Source organism: Bufo bufo, chromosome 2 (assembly GCF_905171765.1).
Source record: "Bufo bufo chromosome 2, aBufBuf1.1, whole genome shotgun sequence".
Taxonomy (NCBI): Eukaryota; Metazoa; Chordata; class Amphibia; order Anura; family Bufonidae; genus Bufo; species Bufo bufo.
The window spans coordinates 630,352,231-630,369,907 of record NC_053390.1 but is presented as its reverse complement, the minus strand read 5'-3'; the positions used below and the strand labels follow the sequence as shown (position 1 = coordinate 630,369,907).

Sequence of the window (17,677 nt, the reverse complement as noted above, 5' to 3'; positions counted from 1 at the left end):
TCCGGGATTTACATCACTGAGAGCAGCAGCCTCAGTGACACATACTTAAACACCCTTTGGATGCTTACAACCTGTAAGATAAATATTTTGTGATAAATACCTAAGACCTGTACCTGCTGTTTGCATTTCTACTGTAACTCCCATCATCTGCTAAGTAAGGCCTCTTTCACACTTGCGTTGTCCGGATCCGGCGTGTACTCCACTTGCCGGAATTACACGCCGGATCCGGAAAAACGCAAGTGTACTGAAAGCATTTGAAGACGGAACCGTCTTCCAAATGCGTTCAGTGTTACTATGGCACCCAGGACGCTATTAAAGTCCTGGTTGCCATAGTAGGAGCGGGGAGCGGGGGAGCGGTATACTTACAGTCCGTGCGGCTCCCGGGGAGCTCCAGAATGACGTCAGAGCGCCCCATGCGCATGGATGACGTGATCCATGTGATCACATGATCCATGCGCTTGGGGCGCCCTGACGTCACTCTGGAGCGCCCGGGGAGCCGCACGGACGGTAAGTATGCTGCTCCCCCGCTCCCCGCTACACTTTACCATGGCTGCCAGGACTTTAGCGTCCCGGCAGCCATGGTAACCACTCTGAAAAAGCTAAATGTCGGCTCCGGCAATGCGCCGAAACGACGTTTAGCTTAAGGCCGGATCCGGATCAATGCCTTTCAATGGGCATTAATTCCGGATCCGGCCTTGCGGCAAGTGTTCCGGATTTTTGGCCGGAGCAAAAAGCGCAGCATGCTGCGGTATTTTCTCCGGCCAAAAAACGTTCCGTTCCGGAACTGAAGACATCCTGATGCATCCTGAACGGATTTCTCTCCATTCAGAATGCATTAGGATAATCCTGATCAGGATTCTTCCGGCATAGAGCCCCGACGACGGAACTCTATGCCGGAAGACAAGAACGCAAGTGTGAAAGAGCCCTAAAGTGTAAGACAATTTATTCTAACTAAACAAGCCTGGTCATTGACTCCACCATCTGCTGGCCCCATCAGCTTGCCCCCCCTGCCCTGGACACTACTACTAATTCACCTATCGTCATGAGAACCCCAGCCACCACTAAGCAGGGGCCTCCAAAAGTCCAGAGTGTGCCCCAAAGGAAGAAAGAGTGCACCCTTTGCAGCGTCCCACATATGTGTGTAAATGGGACACTTCAAACATCTTAATGTATTTACATGTGTTTATTAGCATTTTTATGGTATTCTCTATTATCTGGCTGGCAATTTCATTTACATACTGGCACCACATAGTATAAATAGTGGGGGGGTGTCTAGCTTAGAGCAGAGTATAGGAGAATGTAGAGAGGGAGAATGTTAGTTAGTAGTGTGAAAGGAGAAGCAAGTTCATGGAGGAGAGAGACAGGCTAAAGATACCATGTAGCTGTGTTCCTTTTCTCTGGGCCCTGATCAAGCCTGGAGAAGATAACTACAGAAACCAAGCACCAGACAGTAAGTCTATACACCAAGATGCAGAGAGACTAGTGAGGGTAACAGCTAACTATAGCTTATGGACCTCATCAGCACAAGTAACCAGGAGTAGCTTTCCGAGTAACATAGTAACATAGTACATAAGGCCGAAAAAAGACATTTGTCTATCCAGTTTGGCCTGTCATCCTGCAAGTTGATCCAGAGGAAGGCAAAAAAAAAAAACCTGTGAGGCAGAAGCCAATTTTCCCCACTTTAGGGGAATAAAAAATTCCTTCCCGACTCCAATCAGGCAATCAGCATAACTACCTGGATCAACGGGTCAGTGTTACCGAGTATTTTACCATTTAGTATGTACGGGTGACTTGCATTATGCCTTCCCATGTGCATAACTTTACATTTGTCAGTGTTAAACCTCATCTGCCACAATTGCCTGTAATATTATTACGCTCCAGAAATACATCCAGGCCCCTCTTGAATTCCTTTATTGTACTCACCCTCACCACCTCCTCAGGCAGAGAGTTCCATAGTCTCACTGCTCTTACCGTAAATAATCCTCTTCTATATTTGTGTACAAACCTTCTTTCCTCCAGACACAGGGGATGTCCCCTCGTCACAGTCACAGTCCTGGGGATAAATAGATGATGGGATAGATCTCTGTACTGCCCCCTGATATATTTATACATAGTAATTTCTAAAGTGAATAACCCTAATTTTGATAATCTTTCAGGGTACTGCAGTTGCCCCATTCCAGTTATTACTTTAGTTGCCCTCCTCTGAACCCTCTCCAGCTCTGCTATGTCTGCCTTGTTTACAGGAGCCCAGAACTGTACACAGTACTCCATGTGTGGTCTGACTAGTGATTTGTAAAGTGGTAGGACTATGTTCTTATCACGGGCATCTATGCCCCTTTTGATGCAACCCATTATCTTATTGGCCTTGGCAGCAGCTGCCTGACACTGGTTTTTGCAGCTTAGTTTGCTGTTTATTGATATTCCTAGATCCTTTTCCATGTCAGTGTTACAGAGTATTTTACCATTTAGTATGTACGGGTGACTTGCATTATTCCTTCCCATGTGCATAACTTTACATTTGTCAGTGTTAAACCTCATCTGCCACTTATCTGCCCAAGCCTCCAATCTATCCAGATCCCTCTGTAGTAGTATACTGTCCTCTTCAGTGTTAATTACTTTACACAGTTTAGTGTCATCTGTGAAAATGGATACTTTACTATGCAAGCCTTCTACAAGATCATTAATAAATATATTGAAGAGAATAGGGCACAATACTTACCCCTGAGGTACCGCACTAGTGACAGTGACCCAATCTGAGTATGTACCATTAATAACCACCCTCTGTTTTCTATTATTGAGCCAGTTACTTACCCACATACAGACGTTTTCTCCCAGTCCGAGCATTCTCATTTTATATACTAACCTTTTATGTGGTACTGTGTCAAATGCTTTGGAGAAGTCCAGATATACGACATCCATTGATTCACAGCTTTGCTTTCTCCTCGTCGCTCTCTGCGACTCTCCCCTCATTACTCTTTAAAGGGCCGACACCTTCAGATTTATACTTATTAACATTTATATAATTGAAGAACATTTTAGGGTTAGTTTTACTCTCTTTGGCAATTAATCTCTCGGTCTCTAGTTTGGCCGCTTTTATTTGTTTTTACATGTTCTATTTTTTTCCTTATAGTTTTTCAGTGCTTCCATGCTACCCTCCTGTTTTAGTGATTTATATGCTTTCTTTTTGTCATTTATTGCTTTCTTTACAGTTCTATTTATCCACATTGGTTTCTTTTTGTTCCTTAACCTTTTATTCCCATACGGTATGTACCTCTCACAATGAGATTTTAGGATGCTTTTAAAGATATCCCATTTTGTGGCTGTATTTTTATTTTTGAGGACTTTGTCCCAGTTAGTTAGGCCTATGGCCTCTCTTAGTTGGCTAAATTTAGCTTTTTTGAAGTTTGGTATTTTTGTTCCTCCCTGTAGAAACGCTCTTTTGAATGATAATTGGAAGGTTATTACTATATGGTCACTATTTCCCAGGTGTTCCCCAACCTGCACGTCTGTTGTTCTATCAGGCCTATTGGTTAAAGGGATTCTGTCACCAGTTTTCAACCCTGTAAGCTAAACATATGCTGATGTTCAGGGCGTCTTCACGATTCCTAATGTGTGCTTATAAATGTCATCTGTGGGCTTATTTAGCTAAAAAACAGCTTTTACTAACCTGTCAGTCAAACAAATAAGGTGCCCAAGGGGATGTGAAGCGATGCCAGGTGCCGGCCGCACCCACCGCCGTTCGTGCCCAGCGCCGCCTTTCCGGACTTCTGTGCCGCCTCCTAATCCTCTGTGCTGCCTCTCGCTCTCCCTCCCTCCCTCCCCCCTCCTCCTGCTGTAAGATCTCGCGCATACAGGGGTTGAGCGAAGTGCCGGCGCATGCGCACTTCGCTGGAAGAAGCCAAATGGAGAAGTCCGCACGGGCGCATCAGGCAGAGGCCTGTGCGCACGTGCAAGATCTTACAGCAGGAGGAGGGGGGAGGGAGGGAGAGCGAGAGGCGGCACAGAGGATTAGGAGGCGGCGCAGAAGTCCGGAAAGGCGGCGCTGGGCACGAACGGCGGCGGGTGCGGCCAGCACCTGGCATCGCTTCACATCCCCTTGGGCACCTTATTTGTTTGACTGACAGGTTAGTAAAAGCTGTTTTTTAGCTAAATAAGCCCACAGATGACATTTATAAGCACACATTAGGAATCGTGATGAGGCCCTGAACATCAGCATATGTTTAGCTGACAGGGTTGAAAACTGGTGACAGAATCCCTTTAATACTAAGTCCAGTATGGCCGTCCCTCTAGTCGGGTCCTGAACCAGTTGGGAGAGGTAATTGTCTTTGGTTATTGCCAAGAACCTGTTTCCTTTATGAGATATACAAGTTTCAGTTTCCCAGTCTATATCTGGGTAGTTGAAGTCCCCCATAATAACCACCTCATTATGATTTGCTGCCTTGTCTATCTCGTTTAGTAGTAGATTTTCTGTGGACTCTGGTATATTAGGTGGTTTATAGTAAACTCCTATTAGTAATTAATTATTGTTTTTAGCTCCATGTATCTCTACCCACAGTGACTCCACATGTTCATGTCCCTCACTTATATCTTCACGGAGTTTGGGCTTTAGACAAGACTTTGCATAATTATATCTTCACGGAGTTTGGGCTTTAGACAAGACTTTACATAAAGGCAAACCCCTCCCCCTCTCCGGTTTTGACAATCCTTTCTAAACAGACTGTAACCTTGTACATTAACTGCCCAGTCATAGCTATCATCCAGCCATGTCTCAGTTATTCCCACTATGTCATAGTTCTCCTCACACATCACTAATTCCAGCTCCCCAGTTTTATTAGTCAGGCTTCTGGCATTAGTATACATACATTTAAGAGGTTATGTATATTTTTTACCCTACACCTTTCCTTCTGAACTGTTCTAGTCCCTCCTTCCATTCCTCCCCCAGTCCCACTACCTTGCCCCTGGTCTCTATCTGCACTATCTTCCCATTCTATAATGTAATTTCCCTCCCCAGTCCCTAGTTTAAACACTCCAACCTTCTAGCCATCTTTCTCCCCAACACAGCTGCCCCTTCCCCATTGAGGTGCAGCCCGTCCCTACGATAGAGCCTGTAGCCGATAGAGAAGTCGGCCCAGTCTCCAGGAACCCAAACCCCTCCTTCCTACACCAGTTCTTGAGCCACTTGTTAATCTCCCTAATCTCCCGCTGCCTTTCTTGTGTGGCCCGTTGTACAGGCAGTATTTCGGAAAATACTACCTTTGAGGTCCTTGCCCTAAGCTTTTGACCTAAATCCCTGAAAAAATTTTTAAGGACTCTCCACCTACTTCTAACTTTGTCATTGGTTCCGATATGGACCATGACCGCTGGATCTTCTCCAGCCCCTCCCAGTAATCTGTCAACCCGATCCGCGATGTGTTGAACTCTAGTGCCAGGAAGACAGCACACTGTTCGGCGATCACGGTCTTTGTGACAGATTGCCCTATCTGTTCCCCTAATAATGGAGTCTCCCACTACCAGTACCTGTCTGGCCTGCCCTGCTCTCCTGGTTCCCTGCTTACTGGAGCTGACATTCCCCTGACTGGCAGAGGAAGTGTCCAGCTGCAGCAGTGCTGTCCCTGGACTTCGTTGTCAATTGTGCAACACATACTAAATGGGGATTACAACAGTAAAAAAGTAAAACGGTAAATATGATTTAGAATTAGACTCTGTCTGCTGTAGTTGAAGGACTACCTAGAATTAAGCCAACAACACACAATGAAATTATATCCAACCTTAGTTACCTGCGCCTTGTCTTAAACTCCTTTTCTTTAACTCCACTTAATAAGAAGCCCACTTAGTACAGAAAGCCTCAGGAAGAGCAAGCACTGGGAGAGTTCTGTAGTTCAATTTATAGCACCTGGTTGCCCAGGCCACTCCTCTTAATCTAGAAGAGAAAAATAAATGGGCTTAAATGGCAATACACAGCAGAGAAAAAAATAAAATATTTTAAATGGCAGTACTAAAATGCAAAAACTTAACTTTATCTGGACACAAATAGATAATTTATGCGCATAAGTGAATTTAGGATTACCACCAGGATCCTTGCCTGTAAAGTATCAGCATTTGAAGAATCCCTCCATTGACAACTGCCACTACCTGATAATAGTATTGCCAGTGAACTTATTATTATTTGTTCTATACAAAAATCTTTCCATTGATGAACTGTACCAACTGTCCAGAGACTATTGATTCTTCAGTAAATGTTCAACTGGTTTACAACAACCGACTCCTAATTTTTTCTACCACTCTCAACATTTGCACCTGATGGTGCCGGCGTCACGAACCAGGGGCCCAGCCGCAAAAGCACCTTACACCCATTGTCATCAAGGGCACCTGAACTTCCATCTGGCTTGTGTTCCCTGTAACCGAAAGTGCCCCAGAGGATTTCATGCTGTCTTCCCATCCACTGTACACCAGCCCAGACAGGCATCTGCTAACCGTGAGTACATGAACTATCGCACCCATCAGCCCCCCGTGAACCTCACGTGTTTTTCCCTGTGGTTTGGTATGCTACACCTTTTGTCACTACATGGCCCTAGCGAGCACCAGAGAGAAGGCTGCCACCATGGGTACAACTACCAACACCAGTGCTACTACCACCATTCCTGTCCTCTGCTCTACACTCTTCTCTGGCTCAGTGCACAAACGCAGTGTAACGGTCGCGTACACACACACACAGGGGGAAGGGAAGTGACCACTGCGCTCCACCCTTACCCCTGGCCCTGCCTACTTGCCTCGCGAGTCCTAATGACAGGGGACAACTGGACGGCAATCCCTAACTTGGAATAAGTGCAGGGATGACAGACAGACAAACAACAGGACGTGAACGGACCGAGTCAATACCAGGAAAGCTACAAAGTACAAAGGGAGCAAGCAGAGAATTGTCAGGAGAAGCCGGGGTCATAAATACCAGGAGAGCAGCAAAGTACACAAGGAGCTGGCAGAGGATTGTCAGGAATTCAGCAGGAGGTAAGTACGCCAGGAAAGACCAAATCACAGGTGGAACCTAAATTAACAGGCAACCTGTGGCCAGCAGGCTGCCTGTATTTATAGTGGGGAGTGAGGGTCATGTGACGTGGCCAGCCTCACATGACCGACAGACCAACCAGTCGAGCACCAAGTGATCAGCTCAGTGCTCAAGGCAGACTTAGGAGCAGGGAGCCATCCAGCTAGTAACGCCGCCCTGGGAATGAGGTCAAACACAGATCCTCATTCCCAAAGCTAAGCAACAGGTCTGCGGGTAATGGGGGACCGAGTGCACCTTCGGAACCCCGTTACACGCAGCTCTAATGTTCTTATATTATAACTCAACTCTGCTCTTCTGTTTCCTGGATTAGATCACGTGGAATCTTAGTCATATTTTCTGGATCTTGCTACTCAAGCTGCTCTAACACTGTCCTCTCTCATTGGACAGTGTCAGAGCAGGGAAAGATCACACTGAATGGACAATGGGCATCTAGGACCAACACGTTGACCAACATAGCATACTATTAGTCTAATTTGCATATCAGAGATGGAATAATGGCAAGAATAGTAGTAGGGGAATGGAGCAACTCTAGGAAAAAAGAAAAGTGGCTATCATGCCAGGAGAACCAGATGAACTAGGGTACTGTAATATAGTATGTCACACATTTTTTGGTGTAACAGGTAAAAGTGGAAGCACATGTGTCCTGTATAGATGGAGGATGGACACTGAATAATTTCAGACATTTCCCATAAACATGTATGTTGAGTTGCTTTTGATGTTGCAATAAATGAAAAGGACCATTTTCCAAGTTAAGACTAAACAAAGATATCAGCTGCAATAAGGAGTATGCAATATCCAATGCAATATGGATGCATTATGTCATATACAGTTTATCTTATAATTTTTCATGCAAGTGGTTGCCTTCTATATCTTAAAGTCTATTAAATCAAGAAACTATAGTGCCTTGAATAGTCTAGTTAAATTACTCCCAAACAAGGTCACTGCAGATGACTTTGCATCTAATTTTCCTATAAAGAACATTTGGCAGCTGCTCTATAGCAGATGGAGGCTTACTTTCTCAAATATTGATATCTGTGTTTACTATGCTGACAGCCACAGTATAGTGACTTAGCAATTTGTCATGAAGTGATAGTAGTGATATGTGCTTCGATCAACAATCATACTGCTCGTCTAAAAAGACAAATATGGAAATAGAATGTCTCTAGTGATCAGAGTATGACATTCAACCGCTAACCGTGCCAACCAAACACTTTGCAAGGTGATCTAATTCTACAAGAAATATTTAATACACGTTGCAGTAAATGTACCACCATTATCTAAGTCTAGTAAATGGGAAATTTACCATAAGCATAATCTGATGTTTTCTCAGAAAGACTGAAATATAACCTGTTACAAGTATGCACATTTCAGATCCCTCCTTAAAGGAGTTACTTACCTGCTTCCCGGCACTGACTCCCTGTTCCTTCTCCTCCAGGCCTGAGATGCTCCACTGAGCTCATCACTGTAGGGGCGGACTGGGAACTGAAAGTGGTCATGGAAAAAAAGGTAAAAGTGGCCCCATATTGTAGGTGGCTCCAAATTGACAGAAGGCAGAACAACAGAAGTAGGAGGACCATCAAAACATTAGTGCAGGGCATCATACTGCTCCAGCTACACCAAATATCACAGTGCAGCAGAAAATACTGCCACCTGTGCCACAGTATTCAACTGTATCCCTGTCCTGAGGATGTCGATAAAGTTGAATTCAGGAGAGCAGCTGTGGCTGCTGGCCAAGTGAGTAGCAGAGAATCAGATCATTATGAACCTGGCTGGCAGCCATGAGAAGAGTTTGAGTAGCCCTCCTAGGCATTGGCCCACCGGGAAATTTCCCTGTAGAGTCTATAGCCAATCCACCCCTACCTCACTGTAAACATCCAGTTTGACATGGCTGCATGCAGCCAATCACTGGCCACAACAGTGACCGACTCCCTTTGCGTTGTGACAAATGCTCTCTGCTGCGGGCAGTTATTGGCTGCAGTGATGTCAAACCAGCAGTTTTCAGAGAGGGAGCCCAGCAAAGCATCACAGGCCTATAGGAGAAGTAGCGTGGATCCAGTGCCAGGAAGCAGGTAAATAAGTCTCCTTTACAGATCCAGCTAAGTGGGAAGGTTTGTCAAACCCCCTCCCCCCTATTCTTACACAATCCCTTTAAGGACTGAACAGTGTACATGTTTGTTATATGAGCCTGAGTTTTATAACTACACCATTGTATGACATATGGTGGAGATTTAAGCTGGCTGTACAAGTGATGTGCAGATGTGGGTGTGATACTCAGCTACCCCCTGTTTTATTGTTTCTGGTGGTCATATGATATTGGTGTCACGCTCTAGTGTGGGAGGGAAAACCCCACACCAAACATAGGAGGGAAATTGAAAAGGAAATAAGGCCTGAAAACTAGGGAAGGTTAATGGACACCTCCTAGTGAAAACCCTAATCAAAATCCTGACTGACTACCAGTATAAACAGACCCCAAAGGTAGGTGAGTTCATACACCGGAATACCTAAAGTCCTATCTAACCATAAAGGACCCTGGTACTAATTACAGGAATTAAATATCATGTTCTTCCAAAAGGAGGGATTAAAGGTTGTCTCCCCAAGGCCTAATACAAAACAACAAAGAAATGCAACACACAAAAGCCAAAACACAAAGGGAAAGGTAACACTTAACTTCAAAGAAGCTATGGCAGCACCACGAACTCAGCCGACATCCAAACACCAGCTATCCACAGGTCCAACTTAAGCTATAAACCGCACAGCAATGTGAGAGAGACAACTATAAATAGGGAAAGTTAAATGACCGCAATAGCAAAACCTGGAGGTTATGGGTGTGGCCAGCAACAGAAACAACACAGACGCCTATTGATCCACAAGGTAAACATGTCAAACCAAACCACGTGTTGCCAGTCTCAAAGATCTCCTGCCACTCACTGTTGTGTAGATGTCCGTATGTCTCGGAACATCCGTGACAGTACCCCCCCCCCTTCTATAAGTGACCTCCGGGCACCCAGGACTGACCTTATCCAGGTGAGACCTGTGAAAAGCTTTTACCAAACGACTGGCATTCATGTCAGATGCCGGTACCCACATCCTCTCCTCAGGGCCATAACCCTTCCAGTAAACAAGATACTGAAGAGATATACGGAGAGCTCGAGAGTCAATTATTTTGGCGATCTGGAATTCCAAACTACCGTCCACCATGAGAGAAGCGGGTGGCAAGAAAGACTGCTCCAAAGGTTCAACATATATCTTCAAAAAAGATTTGTGAAACACATTATGTATTTTAAGAACCTGAGGAGGTTCAAGATGAAAAGCTACAGGATTAATAATGGCCATGATTATACATGGACCAATAAACCTTGGACCCAACTTCCAAGAAGGTACCTTCAACTTAATGTTTCTTGTGGACAGCCACACAGAATCACCCACTCTTAGGTCCGGACCCTTCATACGTTTCCTGTCAGCCACACGTTAATACCTATTGCCCATATTCATCAAGTTATTTTGAATTTTCCACCATATTGGTCTGGATGGGATAGGCAACGGAAGTAGGGATCCGGAAGGCCGAGTATGTGTCACCTTAGCGCATGCACAGACACTACAGGCCGACACAAAGTCCTCAACACACTTATGCAACCCCAGCCACCAGAATCTACGAGAGATTCCAGGGTGTCCCGTAAGCACCATACAGTGATGTTCCCCAAACACCAAGTTGTAACGCAATTCCAATGGCACAAACAATTTCCCAGAGGGTCAAGAATCAGGTGCGTCTCCCTGGGCCTCTAAAACCTTTACCTCAGGGTGAAGGTCAGGTTATAGGGTGGATATCACCACCCCTTTCGATAGAACAGGACTTGGATTTTCAAAATAACCACCTCCAGGAAAACCACGTGACAAGGCATCTGCCTTGATGTTCTTAACCCCAGGAAGAAAAGTGACAATGAAATTGAATCTGATGAGAAACAAAGACCATCTGGCCTGCCTCAGGTTCAGTCGTTTAGCTGTCTCCAGGTAAGCCAGGTTTTTGTGATCTGTGAACACTGCGATCGGATTAATCGCCCCTTCCAACCAATAACGCCATTCCTCGAAAGCCAACTTAATAGCCAGTAACTCTCTGTTACCCACATCATAATTTGTCTCTGTGGAAGAGAGTTTTTTAGAGAAAGAGGCACATGGAAGCCATTTACCAGGTGACGGGCCCTGCGATAAAACTACTCCTACTCCCACCTTGGACGCGTCCACTTCCACAATGAAAGGTTGTGATACATTCAGCTGCACCAATACAGGGGCAGAAGAGAAGCATTCCTTAACCGCAGAAAAAGCTTGCAACAGTGAATCAGACCACACTGAGACATCCGTCCCTTTCTTAGTCATGTCAGTTAAGGGTTTCACCACTGTCGAATAGTTCTGAATACATTTTTTGATAATAATTGGTGAACCACAAAAAACGCATAAGAGCCTTCTGGTACTACTGACAGAAATGAGCCATCCTGTTCCCTCAAAAGGAAGGATGAACGGGAGTCTCCCTAAGGCTAATACAAAACAACAAAGAATGCAACACACAGAAAAGCCAAAATAGAATCCATAGGTCCAACTGAAGCTATAAACTGCACAGCATTGTGGGAGAGGCAACTATAAATAGTGAAAGATAAATGACCACAATAGAACACCTGAAGGTTAAGGGTGTGGCCAATACCCAAAACAACACAGACGCCTTATTGATCCACAAGGTAAACATGTCAAACCAAACCACGTGTTGCTAGTCTCAAAGATCTCCTGCCACTCACGTCGTGGGGATGTCCGTATGTCTCGGTACGTCCATGACAATTGGTGCAAGAAACCAGCTATAGGTGTAACTTGACCTAGCAAATCTCAAATGGAACAAAATTGTCAGCATAATAGGGGTAATTTTTCCTGTAACTGGGGCTTCGATGGGGCTCCTATGGAAAATGGGGCAGTCAATCAAAAATTTAACTCTAATGCTTCCAAAGTTAATCAAAACTATTGTAGTTGTGTTATGTACCAAAGTAATACCTATTTCAGAATGAGGAACTCATTTTAATACTGTCTTTTAAGTAATATTAAACTACTAAACATTATACAATAACCAATATCAAGTAAACACAACCTCCGTATTGAAAATAGTAAAATGTCTTTATTAAATACGACTAATACATACGTATAAAACAAACAGTGAAAATTAGCAGCCTGCAGCCAGTTTGTTTTATGTGTTTTTGTCATATTTAATAAAGACATTTTACTATTTTCAATACGGAGGTTGTGTTTACTTGTTATCGGTTATGGTGATTCAGCATTTACAGTAAAATGCCTCTGTTCATCAGACATTAGTATCCAAATTTTAGTTATTTCGTGCTTTAAACATTATACAAGTACATTTGTGAAAAACTGAATATTTGGAATTTTGCACATTTAAAATCTCAATATATGCAATATTTTGTGCTGATTAATTTCTTAAAATTAAAAGTATTTTATACAGTAAATACCGTATACATTATATATTATGATTAATGCTCTGTTTTCCCAGTCATCAAGATCTAAAATCTGTGCATGATCTAATTATTGTTCCCTGCAGCCACCACTAGGTGGAGCATAGGAACTTGATGGAATGTAGTGCATACTGTTGTATTTTCAGTTAAAGACGTGTTACCACAGAATGTAATGCAATCTGCAGGCAGCATGTTTTTGAACAGGATGAGCTGAACAGATTGATATATATTTTTGAGGGAAATGATTCAGTAAAACTTGTAATTGATATCTCTGCTACTTCTGACTACAGTTGTACATATGGAAGGTGTCATCAGTGATAAATAGCATTCACTTTTTAAGTGTGTATACAGAGATAAAGCTATTTTTAAAAGTATGGCAATGCCTTACAGTATGTCTTTTTTTAATGTAGACGGAGAGTGTTTTCAAAAACTTTTGTAATATATTTTGTTGGACAATTTAGCAAACTTTTATTTAAAAACATCCTATAAAGCATTCCTTTAGCAACTCTCTAACTGCAGATGCTAATAAAATTCTGCCTTCTGAGAATGCTGAATATCGATAACTGCAAGATGGAGAGGCAGCTTTCCACGAGGTGGAGCCACAAGGCTTTTTGAAAGCCTTACGGAAAGAGGGTCGCATGGTCAGAGTCGGGAGGACTTCTGGGCCATCTCCCTCCAAGAGTGCTGGTGTGGTCACAGCCTGGAGGCTGCTGGACCGTATATGGTTGAGGAAGCTGGATCTAATCTAGTGTGTGAACGGTGCTCTATAGGTGAGGTAGAGACAACACGTGTATTAGGTAGAGCCCAGATGGGCAGGTTTTAATTTTTGATGGTCATGTGTGTGATGGTGCTGAAGTGCCAAAATAAAAGCACCTTTTGAACTTGAACCCCATTGTCAGAGGAGACGTCTGTGATTGTGACCCCCTGAGAGAGAGTGATCCTTTACAATTGGTGGAGAATGCGGGCACTGTCCATGAAAAAAGGGCAACAGCAGGTTGCTAAGGGCATGTGTCCATGCTAAAAGGGCCCAATGTTGTTGCTAGGGGGAAAAGGAAGTTAAAAGGCAAAGTGTCGCTAGGGGCGACAGTATGACAAAAGAGTATGTGCTGCTGAAGTTTGTATTGGAGAAATTTTTGCTGTGTTGCAAGGAAATCTTGCGGTGATTTAAAGGGCCGGAAGCCCAAGTGAGACTGACCTGTGGAGAAAAAAAAATGTTTTGGGTCACTATGAAATTCTATGTGGAAGTTGCTGCGGCTTGGTGGAGCCCATCATGTGCAACAAAGTATTGCTGGGAGTGTTGCCAACTGGAGGACTTTGCAATGGAGGATCGTTTGATCAGGAGATCTGGCAAAACATGCAATAGATCCTGCGAGTTGGTGATTGGGGAAATCCCACTGGGGGTCATTCAAGATTCCCGTCAACAAGTGTCTCGGGTTATGCCCGACATTCTGAACTTTCTGAAAAGGGGGCCAGAGACAGATACCACTGTCTCTCTGACCTTTGTAACAGACTATGGCTCTGTACAGTGGGAGCTCTTGAAATGTGAGACCATGGAGGTGGAATTTATACTGGGCAGAGACTTTCCATTGTTTTGGCAGCTATTGAGTGGAGAAAGTGCTTCAAATTGTGCGGTTGGAGAATCTGAGGAAAAGTTTCAGCAGAGTGTGTGACTAGGGATGAGCGAACCCGAACTGTATAGTTCGGGTTCGTACCGAATTTTGGGGTGTCCGTGACACGGACCCGAACCCGAAGATTTTCGTAAAAGTCTGGGTTCGGGTTCGGTGCTTTCTTGGCGCTTTTTGAAAGGCTGCAAAGCAGCCAATCAACAAGCATCATACTACTTGCCCCAAGAGGCCATCACAGCCATGCCTACTATTGGCATGGCTGTGATTGGCCAGTGCAGCATGTGACCCAGCCTCTATATAAGCTTGGGTCACGTAGCGCTGCACGTCACTCTGCTGATACAAGTGTAGGGAGAGGTTGCAGCTGCGACGTTAGGGCGAGATTAGGCAGTGATTAACTCCTCCAAAAGACTTCATTCAGTGATCGATCTACAGCTGTGGATCATTGAACTGCTGCTATTCAATTGCTCACTGTTTTTAGGCTGCCCAGAGCGTTTTTCAGTCACTTTTTTCTGGGGTGATCGGCGGCCATTTTGTGGCTTGTGGTGCGCCAGCACAAGCTGCCACCAAGTACATTTAACCATCAATAGTGTGGTTATTTTTTGCTATATCCTACATCAGGGTCAAGCTGTCATCAAGTGCATTTAACCATCAATAGTGTGGTTATTTTTTGGCCATATACTACATCAGGGGCAAGCTGAGCCTGTCACCCAAGTGCATTTAACCATCAATAGTGTGGTTATTTTTTGCTATATCCTACATCAGGGTCAAGCTGTCATCAAGTGCATTAAACCATCAATAGTGTGGTTATTTTTTGCTATATCCTACATCAGGGTCAAGCTGTCATCAAGTGCATTTAACCATCAATAGTGTGGTTATTTTTTGGCCATATACTACATCAGGGGCAAGCTGAGCCTGTCACCCAAGTGCATTTAACCATCAATAGTGTGGTTATTTTTTGCTATATCCTACATCAGGGTCAAGCTGTCATCAAGTGCATTTAACCATCAATAGTGTGGTTATTTTTATTTTTTTATTTTTTTTAATGTTTATTTTATTTTATTTTCATAGCCGTAAAACACGACAGTAGGTTACAGGGTATAATGTAACATGGAAAAAGGTACATAATATTCAATAGCTTAAAATTCAGGCATATATAGAGGAAGCAAGCACATCAGTGACCAATAGGAGACGGTCGGATACATTGTTAGGTTAAGCTGACCATATTCACTACAAGTTGTGTATAGGAAGTGTTATCCAATCAGGTTTAAAGGCCTGAACCTATGTATGGGCATGTCTAAACCTAGGAGGTTTGGATGTTGTTTGAACTATGATGTCAAAGGCATACATATAAGTATAGGCATGTCTAAACTTAGAAAGCTTGGAATTAATGTAAGTTATGGCAACAGAGCCAAGAGATAAGAGGTATACATATCCAGGGGAGGAAGTGTGGTTAAGCGCAACTGGAAAACCTAAAAGTGGACCAGAGTGACCAATGCTTCATGAAGGCTGGGTGCGTGCGAGATTCCCAAGCAGATAGCTCTTCAAAGCGATAGAGCTGGTCCACCTTAAGCTTCCATTGTTCAATTGTTGGCAATGTGGTCTGAAGCCAATGTTTGGGGACGAGTAAGCGTGCTGCACTCAAGAGTTGTTTGAAGAGATAGTTGGGAGGGGGTTGGTTTGCATCTGTGTAGTGGGACAGCAATGCACCAAGTGGAGACATCTTTACAGATTCATGACATATTTGGTTGCTTAGACGAAAAATGTCCGACCACCATTTGTTAATTACTGGACAGTTCCACCAAATATGGAGGAAGGTTCCAGTCTCCTCGGAACACCTCCAGCACCTGTCAGAGGAGGATTCAGCAAAATGGGTAGATCTAGATGGAGTAATATACCATTGGGTCAGTATTTTGTATCAATTTTCCTGAATGCGCACGCATCAAGAAGCCTTGTGGGGAATGTCAAATAAATCGGGCAAATCACTGATAGGTATGGTTATCCCAGTTTCTCTTTCCCAGTTGTGTATGAAAGATGGTTTGGCGATAAGTGGTGGAGTCCGCAGTTTGCTATGTATTTGTGAGATTAGCTTTCTCAGGGGTTTGGGATTGATGATGAGGGCTTCGAACCAGCCTATTGGGCGAAGGAGTTCACCTTCAGTATTATTTCTCATTAGAAAGGATCTAATGTGAGGGATTAAAGTAAGGTCACATGGGCAGGGGTTGAGTAGGGTATAAATGGCATCTGTCTCCAGGAGCTTCCCCGGGGAGTCCAAGAGATTTCTGATGGGCAAAGAGGAGGATTTAATACGTTTGGAGGAGGATTGCAATAATATTGGAGAGGACGTACCTAGGATATCTGCTACCGTCAGAATAGGAGAAGGGAAGGGAACTGAGCAGTGGGAGGAGTTCAGCCATCTCCAGGCGTCCAGTGTTGCTTTTAGAATTGGGAAGTTAGGCATTGGTATATGTGGGGGAAAGTGATGACCCAATAAGGCTGCCCGAAAAGGAATGCCTAGTATGCTTTGTTCTAAGCTTACCGAAGGTTTGTCAGTAGGGTTGCGGAGCCAGTCAACCGCTCTAGCTAAAAGTATTGCTTTTCCATACAGTTCTGGGTCTGGGAGGCCAATGCCGCCTAGCTGACGTGGATGGGCTAAAAGTTTGTATGAGAGTCTGGCTTTTTTGCCATTCCATATGAAGGTTCTAAATTTTTGTTTCAAGGATGTGTAGAAGGAGCTAGGTATAGGGATTGGAAGGACCTGTTGGAGGTATGTTAGGCGCGGTAGGATTAATGAAGTGAGAAGATTTTTACGCCCAAACCAGGATAGCATGGGCGCCCTAGTCTGTAAGTTGTCTATGGCTTTAAAAAGAGAGTTTTTAAGGGGGATATAGTTTAGGGAGAAGAGATCTGAGATTTGAGGGCTGATTTTAACTCCTAGATAAGTGATGGTTGGGCAAGACCAGTTAAAGGGGGAATTTTTCATCAGTAAGGATTTGGTATGAGTAGATATTCCTAATGTAAGAATCAACGATTTACTAGCATTTATCTTAAAGTTTGAGATGGAGCTATATTGTTGTAGGTGATTTTGTATGTAAGGTAGAGAAGTAGTGGGATTTGTCGTCATGATCATTACATCATCAGCGAACGCCGCAATTTTGTAATCCCTTCCTCCCAAAGTAATGCCTTTAATATTATGATCTTTCCTAAGTGTGGACAAGAGGGGTTCCATCGCCAAAACAAATAGGAGGGGGGACAAGGGGCAACCCTGACGGGTACCGTTATGTATGTGAAAGGGCAATGAAAGATTACCATTAACCATTACCAGGGCAGTGGCCTGTGCATACATAGCAAAGATCGCTTGAACAAAGAGACCAGGCAGACCAAAGCCCAGCAGAGCTTGTCTCAAGTATGTCCAATTGATTCTGTCGAACGCTTTTTCTGCGTCGGTGCTAAGTAAAAGGAGAGGAGAGGAAGTGTGTTTGGTGTGG

At 44.0% G+C, this 17,677-nt stretch overlaps 1 protein-coding gene across 1 annotated transcript; it reads right to left on the bottom strand.

Moving 5' to 3' along the window:
• Positions 1 to 3,785: 3,785 nt before the first annotated feature.
• On the bottom strand, positions 3,786 to 17,358 carry LOC120989971. Its single transcript, XM_040418451.1, has 2 exons — positions 15,654 to 17,358; positions 3,786 to 3,796 (listed from the first exon to the last, which is right to left on the bottom strand). Exon 1 carries the CDS (start codon positions 17,317 to 17,319, stop codon positions 16,132 to 16,134), a length of 1,188 nt encoding a protein of 395 aa, XP_040274385.1. The 5' UTR covers positions 17,320 to 17,358; the 3' UTR covers positions 3,786 to 3,796; positions 15,654 to 16,131.
• Positions 17,359 to 17,677: the final 319 nt, after the last annotated feature.